Below are 12,500 nucleotides of genomic sequence, written 5' to 3' on the forward strand. Positions count from 1 at the left end.
CTGTGGCTCCGGCCGTTTCTACCCCTGTGACTGTGGCTCCGGCCGTTTCTGCCCCTGTGACTGTGGCTCCGGCCGTTTCTGCCCCTGTGACTGTGGCTCCGGCCGTTTCTGCCCCTGAGACTGTGGCTCCGGCCGTTTCTGCCCCTGAGACTGTGGCTCCGGCCGTTTCTGCCCCTGAGACTGTGGCTCCGGCCGTTTCTGCCCCTGAGACTGTGGCTCCGGCCGTTTCTGCCCCTGAGACTGTGGCTCCGGCCGTTTCTGCCCCTGAGACTGTGGCTCCGGCCGTTTCTGCCCCTGAAACTGTGGCTCCGGCCGTTTCGAAGCCAGTGACTGTGGCTCCGGCCACTTCTGAACCTGTGACTGTGGCTCCGGCCTCAAGGACTTCGAGGCCAATCCCCAGAACTGTACCCAGGCTGGCACCTTGGACAGTCCCTCAGACTTTTGCCAGTCCTGGGCACCCTGCAGTTGTTTTTGTTCCTGTATCTGTCCCTGTTCTGGTTCCTGTCTCTGTCCTTGTCCCTGTGCCCGTGTCAGTCTTGGTCTCCGTTCTAGTCCCTGTCATTGTATTCGTCTCTATCCCTGTTAATGTCATGGTCCCTGTTCCCTTACCTCAAGTCCAGTTTCCAGTTAAACCCTTTGTCCAGTCTCATGTCAAATTCCCTGTTAGTCCTCTTCAGTCCTCTGTCCAGTCACGTGTAGCTGCTCCTGTTTTGTCTCAGTCCCTGTTCAGTTTCCAACCTAAGTTCCAGCACCCTGTATTATCACGAGTCCCGTCTCCTCTTTCTAATCTTGTCCTGTGCCCATTTAAGTCCAGTCCCTTGTCACCAGTTCCATTTCCTGTCTTGTCCTGAGTCTTTTGGTTTCACGTTTGTTTTGTTTCTTCTGGCCCCCTCCTGCGCCAGCTCCTGGGGAATCTAGTTTTTCGCGCTCCAGGAGTTGCGCGTCTTGGGGGGGGCGTCTGTCACACCTTGACACTTTCTGCTTTGTTTTCCTCTTCCATGTGCTCTGTTCGTTGTTTTCCTTCTCCTCACATGGCTTTGTTTATGTTTCACTCTAGCTCCGCCTTTGTTCCGCCTCCTCATCGTTTCCCTTGTTATCCGTTTCAGCTGTTTCTTGTTAGGTTCATGTATTTAAGCCCTCTTCCCTCACTTCCTGGTATCGGTCATTTTGTTCATCTCTTTGTTTGTTTCATGGTTTCATTGTGTTTGTTTCACGCTCACGTTTCTTCGTAGCGTTTCTCGTTTGTGTTTTGTAATGTGTGATCTCTAGCTTGCCCTGTTTCCTGCTCGTTAATGTTATTTCGTGATTCTCGTCTAGTTCGTTTGTTTTGTTATTTCTTTATTAAAATTCCGTGTTATAGCGAGTGTGTCCGCCTCCCTGAATCTACTCATCACACCTCCCTGACACCAGTCAAACACACACTCTCTACACTCTGTGTCCACAAAGGCATGCTGCTGTAATCTGTGCAGAATGATGCCTGCCATTGACCTGCTGAAATAGACACGTTGGTTTTGGGAAGAGGCATCATCTTGATGGCAGCATATGTCCCTCCAAAATACCTGTTTAAGCCTCAGCATTAATGGTGCTCCACATAAAGTGTGTACATTTAGATATCTGTAGATCACAGACACGTTGGACTATAGAGCACCTCCATGTCGTCACAGGTGCTGGTTTTGTGCGGTTATGAGTTCATCCAGAACAGCACAAACATCTCAAAATGCACCTATGGAGCAGAAATAGAACAAGATCCTCATCTCGGTTCATTCTTTTCAACGATTAAAGGTCTCTCCTTTGTCTAGAATTTCCAGTTGCTTTTTCTGTGCCATGATCAGAGAGAGATAGAGATTGTGTGTGTGTGTGTGTTTATCACAGGAGCATGCGGTCACTATGCCGTGTACGTGGGTGATGGCGTGTGCTTACGCTCCCTCTGGATGTGCAATAGCCTGTGGGTAAGTCTCTGATACAGTGCTGTACGTTATTTAACCAAAGGTTTGAGGAACCCTGCTCATCCAGATGGTCTTCTGAAATGGCAGTCCCTACAGCTCAGGGAAGGCTTTACGTATCGGAGCATCGCTTTAAGGATTCGATCATTCACCCAATGAGGTCAGGTCCTGATGTTTGTTTCAGCTTGTCCACCGTCCCCAAGAACACAGTTCCACTGCTCCGCTCCAGTCCAGTCCTGGGGGGGGTGGGGGGTTTAACTCTTCGAGATCATGCTAGGCATTGGGCATTGTGATAGTCTCCTGTGTGGCTTGTCCTTAGTGTCACATTTCACTTTGCGTTTACTCCATAAGACCCTGGCCAATTGGGTGTTTCCTAGAGAAACTAGCAGAGCTCAGCTCATCAATAATTAATGGGTTGTAATTAGTGTTAATGAGCATTTATGAGCTGTTCTGTGTGTTTTATTCATTTATGACTTGGTCATTTTACAGCAGAGAAACGTTAAACATTACTGTTGTTCTGACTGGTCATTAGTTGATTGTTTTAATGCTTGAGAATAGATAGATAGATAGAAGACAAACAGAGCTAGACATTTATTGAAAAAGTGCAAGGTTTAAATAATGCAGTCTAACTGTTGATCTCTCTCTCTCTCTCTCTTTCTCTCTCTCTCCCTCTCTCTCTCCCTCTCTCACACACACTCTCTCTCTCTGTCTCTCTCTCACTCTCTCTCTCTCTCTCTCTCTCTCTGTCTCTCTCTCTTTCTATTTCTCTCTGTTTCTCTCTCTCTCTGTCTCTCTCTCTCTCTCTGTGTCTCTGTCTCTCTGTCTCTCTCTCTCTCTCTCTCTCTCTGTCTCTCTCTCTCTCTCTTTCTATTTCTCTCTGTTTCTCTCTCTCTCTGTCTCTCTCTCTTTCTATTTCTCTCTGTGTCTCTCTCTCTCTCTCTCTCTGTCTCTCTCTTTCTATTTCTCTCTGTTTCTCTCTCTCTCTCTCCCTGTCTCTCTCTCTCTGTCTCTCTCTCTCTCTTTCTCTCTCTCTCAGTGGTCTGGATAATAAATGCTCAGTGTATCCTCTGTCTCTGGATAAAAATGAGAATTTAGCTGCTAAGAAGAAATCTGTGGCGATGCACACAAACTATCTGTCCGCCTGCACCTTCACCAACTCCGACATGCAGGTCAGGATTTATTATGTGTTTATTAAGGGTTATATAATTAATATTATATAATAACATAATAATAAGAGCAGTGTTGATAATACCATTAATAAACAACCAAATATGCGCTCACTTCTTGGTTTATCTTCTAACTCTCAGCGCAGCAGTGACACTGACGTGGTGCCGGTGGTGTGTTAGTGTGTGTTGTGATGGTACGAGTGGCTCAGACAGAAGTATCACTGCTGGGCTGAGAATAGGCCACCGACAAGTCACCGAACGTCTAAACACCCAGCAGCACTGCTGTGTCTGATCCAATCCAAATAAAAGGGGGGCAACAAAGACTCCAGAGCAGTCTGTGATTAAAGAACTACAAAGTGCTGCTGTGTGGAGCTGAGAGAATGGACAGAGAGAGTGGAAACAGGAAGGTGGTGGTAATGTTTAACTGTTCAGTGTGTGTGTGTGTGTGGCCCTGAGATTTCAGCCATTTCCTGCGGGGATGTGAATAATTCAGCTGAGCTGAGTGTGTGTGTATTTGTGTATGTGTGTGTAACAGCCATGTGGTGGTCTCTAGTGGTCTGTTATTATGGGGTTATATTTAGCTCTTTAGCAGTTGGAGGTATGTGTGTGTGTGTGTGTGTGGACAAAGAGTGCAAGGGAAGATGGAGCTTACCCACTAGTAAAGACGTCCACAAATGTATGTCACGTCAAGACTCTGCTCACAAAGCCGTTCTATAACATTTGTATTCTGTTTTTATTTATGCATCTGTTACAGACACCATCCCCCGTCATTGTTTAATGGAAAAAGAAAAAGGAAATGTAAATATGTAAACCACAAATGGGTGTTTTTTTAATGTTAATGGTTTAAAATAATGCTAATACTTTTGAATGTGTGCAGATGAGTTGATTTATTTAACACACGCTTCCTGAACAAACAAACTAACAAAATAAAATAGACACTAAAACAAACGACAGTAAATTATCAACACACAATAAAAGCTATTATTATTATCTACAAGAAGATGGCCCTGCAGCGGTGATCTGTGTTAATATTTTTAACTGTAAACGTCTGTTTGATTCGCCTTTTTACTGTGTGTTTCTTAAACAACCCAAGGATATCTTTCACTAAACTGGTGTTAGCAACTTGTTCTTTACACAGGGCTTCAATACGTTCAAGTTGTTTCCGAATAATATTGTGACGCCTGCGGTTTAAAGCAGCCTGTCTACGTTGTTTAATAGAGATTTGTGTGATCTCCTGCGACATCTGTGTCATCATCGTTATAAACTCGGCCGCACCGTTAGAACAGTTACAGTTCCACAGCTGATGCTGATGCTGTTCTTCATTGGATTGTGTTTCATCCACAACCGAGTCCCTAGGTTCGATCAGAGCATCATTGAGTCCATCATTCGGCGCCACAGTGTCGTCCCCCTTTACTGTAAAACTCTTCTCATTACAAGTCTTCATCAACTCCTCGGACCATCCATCGACGCCCAGACGAGGGTCAACGCTGTCCTCATGCACCGACAGATCGTGATCGTCCAAATCTGTGAACTCGTTTACGTACAAACACTACGTTATAAATAACACAGATGGTATTTAATTTGTATTTTTATTACCTTTTGTTTTGGGGACATCTTCCAATCTGCGCTTGAGCACCACCAGGTCCGAAACGACCAGGTTCTCCTTGTGGAACAGACCCCTGATGACCCTAGGGGCGCTTCGATCCTGCCGTGAAACCCCCGGACTGCTCGTTAAACACGGCGTAAACATTGGCGACGTGTGGCCGTTGTCGGCAGTCGCAGCGTCCAGCGGTTCAGCGGCCGTAGAGACGCCGGGAACTACTTCAAACCCTGGTGGTGTTAAGAGACGTGTCAGACATACTGCAGAGAACATAAATTACACGCTCTGGTGCCACACAATCAGAATATAACCACAACCATGAGTTATAAGAGGATCCAAATACACAGTTGTTCAAAGTTTCTGAAGAAATAATCTGGTGAATAACAACAAGGAAAAAGAAAAAGACAAATAAAGTAAGTGGGCGGAGCTTAGTGGTCGACCTTTTTGATTCGGCAGGACCCAAGGAATCAGGAAAAAAAATACTTCGACTCTACGCCACACGGGGTGGAAAATCTTCTAATGAAAGCGTTTTCCTTCGCTGCAGCGCCCCCTTGAGGCCAATTGGGCTGATATTTTGCGCCTGAGTGGGGAGACCGACCACTACCTATTCACCAAGTCTCAAGTCTCTAGGCCAGGGGTTACTCAAATAGAAATCATGAGGCCACAATTTTTTTTCAATGACTCAAGGGGCCATTTATTGGGACCGTGTATGATAACGTATCATAACAATATAACGTATAACATTTATATATAACATATTAAGCACATAGGGCGAGTACTGGACGATGGTAGAAAGAACGCAAATCTTTCTGTTCATTCTGGCTGGAACTGGCGGTTTTCGCTGTCCAGTTTTCTTTTTGGGGCAGGTTTCGGGATGTCATTCTTGCTCCGGTCGGTGAACGAGTAGCTGCTGCTGACTGAGAGAGTGACTGTCTCGTTTCCGAGGGCTTTACTGCTAAAAAAAAAAACTTCAAAACAGCTCGTGGGCTAGAAAGAGATGCCCAATGAGAGGCCGTTATTTGAGTATGGGGGCTCTAGGCCTTACGGTTTGGGCTGTGCGATTCGTTTTATAGCAGAAAAAGAAGAATAACAAATTAAAATCAGAACAAACACAACTTTGTGCTCGAACCCCTAATTAATAAAGAACAGAGCCATACCTTCACAAAGCTGTGATAAACCTTCAGGACTTCTAATGGCACGGGTGGTGTCTAACTCAGAGGAACATAGACAAGAAAAACCCACGTTAAGTAAAGAATAAAACATTATATCACTGAAGTTCTTACAACAAATTAGATATAAATCTGTAGTTTACCACTTACAGAGAACGGAGTCCATTACTGCTTCCACAATGGTGTCTGAGCTGTGTCTAAACAGAATCTGAACAGGGGTTTGCTGCTGCTTTATAAACCTGGGCAGTGGGTACTGGGGGGTTCCTCTGTAGGATTTTACACGAGCGACAGACCTCTAGAAAACTAACAACAAACAATGTAAATGTCGTGTCGTTATATTACATTCATTATGAGTTTAATTTACAGCCCCAATTTCCAGGGAACGAGGAAACCACAAAAGAAAAATGTCCACACACTCTTGTGATTTAAGTTCCTTTATTAAAACACCTGGTAGACTCAGGTGTTTTTTTAAGACACACTCAACTTACATCACCGAGAGCGCACTGTATTTTTATCAGAGGCAGAAGTGAAAGCAGGGTTTTTGATTCTGGATTTCCCCCGTTCAGTTACCCTGCAACAGACTTTAAAAAAAAACACAGAGTAGGGATTTTACATTTTATGATGCGCAGTGAGATAGCGTCCTGAAATAACTGTAAACACTCCTTTTTACTAAAAGCAAATCTTTGTATTGAATAGTAATACTCAGAAATGTGGCGTTGTTCTTTGAGCAACTTGTAAACACTACATTCAGTAATCTCAGAATATCTAACAAAGGGTTAATAAATATCAGTGTTAATAACACAAAAATAAAGTAATAATTTAAAATGATCGTCAATGCATGTTGGGCTCTCAACTACAGTCAGTTATTATTAATAATTAAATAGTTTTAAAACCGTTTTACGACGGCAGGCTTTGTGTGTTTTAAAATTCCAAACTGACCCTAGACTTCGCCAAAGTGGGGAGAATGAGGGGGATAATTTTACCCTTTTTTTATGAACATAAAGCCTTTGGAGCTATACATAATATTTACATGTTTTGCTTCACATTACTAATCAATCATATTTAATCATTTCCTCCTAAAATCTCAGGGTTTTCAGATGATTTGGGGTCAACAGTGTGGGGGAGTGCTGGGGGTTTACAGTAAATAGACTGTAATAACTACACTGATAGTACACATAATTACACACAGTTTCTCGTGTGTGTGGGTGTATACGGGACAGGGGCAAGTTGTGTGTGAATTTACCAAAAACACAGTAATATGCAGATTTTAACTAATTGCTTGACTGAGCAGCGCTAAATTTACACTCACATTCACACACACACACACACAGTGCTGCCAACAAAGCAGACAAAAGCCAATTTCACATATGAAAATTTGAAAATTTCCCAGAGGGGTGCTTTTACACGTAGAGCCCGAGACTTTCTGTGTCAGACACGGTCCTGCAGTGAGAACTGCTCCGCAGGCTTTAGGCATGGGGCAGCGCTTGTGCAGCACGTGAAGTAAATATTTCTTAGTGGCCCTTTTTATACATGCGCTGAATCAGAGTCTAAGGGGTTAGCGAGATAAATCCACTGTAAGTCTGGGACGAATGTTATGCATGTCTATTTTATTATTATTCGCTAATTTTATTATCTTTTCTACAATTTGAAATGCTGTTTGCATTGGGAACAGGAAGTTACTTGGAAACATTGAATGTATTAATGTAAATATAACTTAGGAACTTGCAAAGAAAGTTTGACCCTACATCCTATTTGTTTATGAAAATGTGGGCGTGTGTTTGTTTTCTCTCCAGCTGCTGACCTCTAGTGGTGATGGCACCTGTGCATTATGGGATGTGGAGAGTGGTCAGTTGCTGCAGAGTTTCCACGGTCACTCTGCTGATGTCCTCTCGCTTGACCTAGCTCCCTCAGAGACCGGCAACACATTCGTCTCTGGGGTGAGTATCACTCTCCCCACTTCTCCATTTTCACTCTATTGTCATCACACCATCGTCCCTCTGTCTACTTCCCCTTTCACACTCCACCCTCATCACTTCATTCAGTCATGCTCTCGCTCCAAAAGAGCTCAGGAACACACCTCTCCTTTCCTCCTCTCATCCCTCTCTCAACACTTTATCTTCAGCACCTGTCCTATCTTACTTCATCCCTTCTTCCACCCACACACTGACTTCCTCAGAGGACAGACACAATTACTGTGTTCCTTTTGGGTGTCGGCGCCAGCAGCTTTTCTCCTCTGTCATCACTTTATCCTCTCTTCTGTCTGCGCTCTATTCAGAGTCACGTTTCTGATTTCACTTTCACACATGGCTCTTTTAATTTGACAGGGAAAGGGAAGAAAAATGCTGTGTCTGTCGTTTGTACGTGTTTCGACAAAGAAGTCGAATGTAAACACTGACAAAAAACAGTTTCCAAGACCGAAGTTAACGCCACCCGTCTGTTTAAACACTTAAAGCTCCATCACATCCCCAAACACCAACAGTGCGTGGCATAACAGTGATCGCTCAAATCTCCCAGCACTGCTCCAGAGATAATACATAGGCTTTAAATGAAATGATGCTCTGGTGCAGCTGCACACAAGCCTAATAACACCGTGCCCAGTGCCAGGCGTGGACTAGAGGAGTCCATATCTCCAGCCTTGGGCTTTAGAGCCGTTATCCGTGTTCTTACTGACACTGTATGTAAAGTAGATCACATTCAAATGCTTTGATTAAGTGAAGGATCACTGACATATTTACTGTCTCTGGCTTTGTTTTTATCAGTTGTTACTCTGAGTGTGTCATGTCTAATACCCCTTTGTGTCTGTTTAGATTTGAGAAGCAGCTTTTGAGTTGTGTGTGTGTGTGTGTGTGTGTGTGTGTGTGTGTTCTATTTTTTTATTTAGGGTTGTGATAAAAAAGCTAACGTGTGGGACATGCGCTCAGGACAAAACATCCAATCGTTTGAAACTCATGAATCGGATATCAACAGTGTCAAGTGAGTCTCTTGTTGTGATTAATACAAACAACAAACACACACACACACACACAAAATGGCTGACCTGCTCAATCCATGGGTTCCAGCTGACGCCACAGTGTAGAGTAGCCACCATTTTTGGGGCCATCTTCCTTACACAAACACACAAATCAAACAAAAAACTGTGATATTTAAATTGTTTTATTGTTTCTGTCAACACTTTTACTCCAAATGTAGACGTTAAAATACTATAAACACAGATAATCCCTCACCCATTTTTCCACGTCATGTTTCTAAACAGAGCTCTGCTCCTCTGCGTCACGCAAAACAAACTCGAGTGAAATGAAGCTGGTATGTGATCTGTGTATGAACAACCCACTCAGATTCAGACAGAAGAGCAGAGAAAGGTGTTAGTTTCTGTCGTGCTAACAGTTTTCCATTAGATCCTATGACGTAAATGCTAATGTGGCTAACAGCTGGTAACAGTCTTTTTCTCCACGTTATGGCCCTGGTGTGAAAAAGCATGGCCGCCACTCCAAAACAATCCCTGATAGCACTGTACGCATAAAAACATATATTTGTTTTTACAAAGGGACTCATTTTTCAAAGTGGACTTTTTAAAATGATGAAATATAAACAGATTTAGAAAGTGAAGACATGACTTCAGGACTAGAACTCACTGGTTTTTCCCCACAGAATTAACTCGTGGCTTCCTCTTATAATAATGCAGGTTCAGGTGGCATTTCTTCATGAACCGGTGGATAGTGTTAAGTGTCTGTGGTTTTCCAAAATACTCCACTGCCCTTGTGACAATGTACATCATGATACATACTCTCTCTCTCTTTCTCTCTCTCTCTCTCTCTCTCTCTCTCTTTCTCTCTCACTCTCTCTCTCTCCGTCTGAAGGTATTACCCCAGTGGAGATGCGTTTGCCACAGGCTCTGACGACGCCACAGTGAGTTAATCAGCTTCACAACAGCTGTATAATTAAATGCAATCACCACAAATCTTGTAAACAGTTGTTGGATTGTATGGTTAACACCGACCCTAACCCTAACCCTGAAAAAATACATTAAACCCCACCTCCACCCACGCCCCCAACACACACACGAACACACCACAGTTTTTAGATGATTAGATAAGAAAGAGTATAATCGGAAACTATTCAAATGAGCAAAACCAAACATTACCATAGTCGAGTTTAAAGGCTATTCTCAGTTTCTCACAGTGATTGAATACTCACTGTTTCCACTAGAGATCCCTGACTCATCAGTTCTTTACAGAAGGTCAACATTAGGTCAAACCGTGATCACCCTTCCTATCTTACATAATACACCTGGAGTTTTTTCAAATTCCAGAAAGATGCGTAGCTTTAGTTTACAGTGATCCCTCGCTACTTCGCGGTTCATCTTTCATGGATTCGGTACTTCGCGGGTTTTTTCAAGGGGCTTATGGCCGTTATCTCACGGATACTGAGGGAAAACCTAGGAAAACTGTGAAAGATGAACAGCCAGAATATTTCATTATTATTTCCATGTATTAGACTAGAGCTGTAGGTGACACAATCTATCATGTACAAGTGTTTCTTACGTACAGTACATTATTGTTCACGTCCACATCCGAGTGAAATTTACTGACGCTAAATCACAGCTTAGGAATGACTCTATTAAAGAAACTGGGTGGATATCACATGTAGTTCCAGCTGAAGAACATTAGAGAACGACTGTTTAATGCGAAGGGGGGGGGGTTGTTAACAGCAACAGGGAGGGGTTTAAAAGTCCAAACACTCATTAAATACATAAAAAAACATCTTTCCTCTACTTTTTTTTCGAAAAATGTTTTTCGCGGTTGGGTCCTGGAACGCATCCCCCACGAAAAACGAGGGATCACTGTAGATGGGCTTTTCCAGCTTACATATAATTCACGATGCTCATAAAGACATTAATGCTGATGTAATCCTCCTTTTAAAAAATCCAGTAAACAGTATAGAAACTCTAGCTCAATTTAGACGTCAGAATATTAATGATTTTATGAGAAGTCTAATCTTAGAGGGATCAAGTGGCTGATTTAAGGTGGAGAGGTTGAAGCATGGTGAAGGGGTTGTACACATGGTGTATCAGTAGACGATAAATCTTACTGTGTTCCAGTGCCGTCTGTACGACCTCCGGGCCGATCGTGAAGTGGCCATCTACTCCAAAGAGAGCATCATCTTCGGGGCGTCCAGCGTGGACTTCTCTCTCAGTGGTGAGTGAATAAAAGACTCCTGCTCGTCCCGGAGGTCTTGGATGGTATGAGGGGCCCACACTAGACGTGTCAGGGCTTTTTGATGGAGATTACACAACAACAGACAGGAGACAGTTGTGCTATTGTTTATAGAATATTTTATGAATGTTGTTATTGTTTCTAAATATTAGGTTTTATTCCAAAGATTCTTTAAACAGAGGCTTTAAAGTAGGCGCTGCATCATTGCTGTCGGGATTTGCTTGTATTCAACCATAAGGTCAGTTGCTGACATCAGTCCAGGACACATTTCAACTGCTTCATAGCCCAGCACTGGGGCTTTATACCATTGTTTGCGGTTCCATTGTTTCTTTTGGCCTGGGCTCATTATTAGGGAGTGATTCGCTGGTTCCAGAGCACAGTAATAATGATGTAAACAGATGGAAAAGGTAGATAAATTTGTATCATACACAACTCTCCCTGCGCTGGAGAGAGACTCACAGCACTCAGATACACAGACGCCCGCTGGGGTAAAACATCCCACTGTCTGCACAACACAAAAACAGAATCATGATACTCTGTTAGCCACATTAGCATTAGGATCTAAAGGAAAAAACGTTAACATTAGATTTTAATGCAGTTAATCGACTGAATGTGAGTGAGTTCTTCATAAACATCATATACAGGCTTCAGTAGTCGTCTTATTTCACTCGTGTTGTTTGAGCGTATAAGAGACTACAGGCCTATGCCATGTATATTTTGTCTCATATTTTCCCCTTTTTTATTGTGACTGTCTGCCTAAATTATTCCTCTGGTTTGGCTTAAAGTTGAATAACGTAGTCCTCCTTGTCTGAAAAAGTGAGTGATCAGTGAGAGATGTCTCCACACTGCAGCGAAGCTCAGGCTGAATCTCAGATGTCTCACTATATATCAATAAGGCACAGTGTCGGTCGTAAAATATCGGTTTCTGTACTCACATGGTGAGTTGTATTTCAAATAATAATGTTAGTGAGTTATAAGGTTCATGTTTCCTTGTCTCATTAGGGCACTGTCTAGGTGCAGTTTTTTTGGTTTTATAATTTGTGATGTAGGGCACACTGTGGTGCAGTTGGTGGTGTCGCAGTCACACATTCTGCAATTCCCGCTCCGGGTGACAGTCTGTGAGGAGTGTGGTGTGTTCTCCCTGTGTCTGTGTGGGTTTCCTCTGGGTGCTCTGGTTTCCTCCCACAGTCCAAAAACACATGTTGGTCTGTGGATTGGCGACTTAAAAGTGCCCGTAATTGTGAGTGTGTGTGTGTGTGTCTGTGTTGCCCTGTGAAGGCTGGTGCCCCCTCCAGGGTGTGTTCCTGCCTTGTGTCCAGTGATTCCAGGTAGGCTCTGGACCCACCGCGACCCTGAACTGGATAAGCGCTTACAGATAACGAATGAATGAATGAATTTGTGATGTGCAC

The 12,500-nt window shown here is 43.4% G+C and overlaps 1 protein-coding gene across 1 annotated transcript in view; it reads left to right on the forward strand.

The window, feature by feature from the left end:
* The window catches only part of LOC136709522 (guanine nucleotide-binding protein subunit beta-5b), a 22,939-nt gene that overhangs the window by 4,867 nt on the left and 5,572 nt on the right, over positions 1-12,500 (forward strand). Inside the window, exons 4-9 of the mRNA XM_066684818.1 lie at positions 1,873-1,949; positions 2,980-3,112; positions 7,672-7,815; positions 8,760-8,851; positions 9,736-9,784; positions 10,977-11,073. Coding sequence (XP_066540915.1) covers positions 1,873-1,949; positions 2,980-3,112; positions 7,672-7,815; positions 8,760-8,851; positions 9,736-9,784; positions 10,977-11,073 — 592 coding nt within the window. The remainder of the gene's footprint in view (positions 1-1,872; positions 1,950-2,979; positions 3,113-7,671; positions 7,816-8,759; positions 8,852-9,735; positions 9,785-10,976; positions 11,074-12,500) is intronic.

The sequence above is a fragment of the Hoplias malabaricus genome, chromosome 11 (genome assembly GCF_029633855.1).
Source record: "Hoplias malabaricus isolate fHopMal1 chromosome 11, fHopMal1.hap1, whole genome shotgun sequence".
Taxonomy (NCBI): domain Eukaryota; kingdom Metazoa; phylum Chordata; class Actinopteri; order Characiformes; family Erythrinidae; genus Hoplias; species Hoplias malabaricus.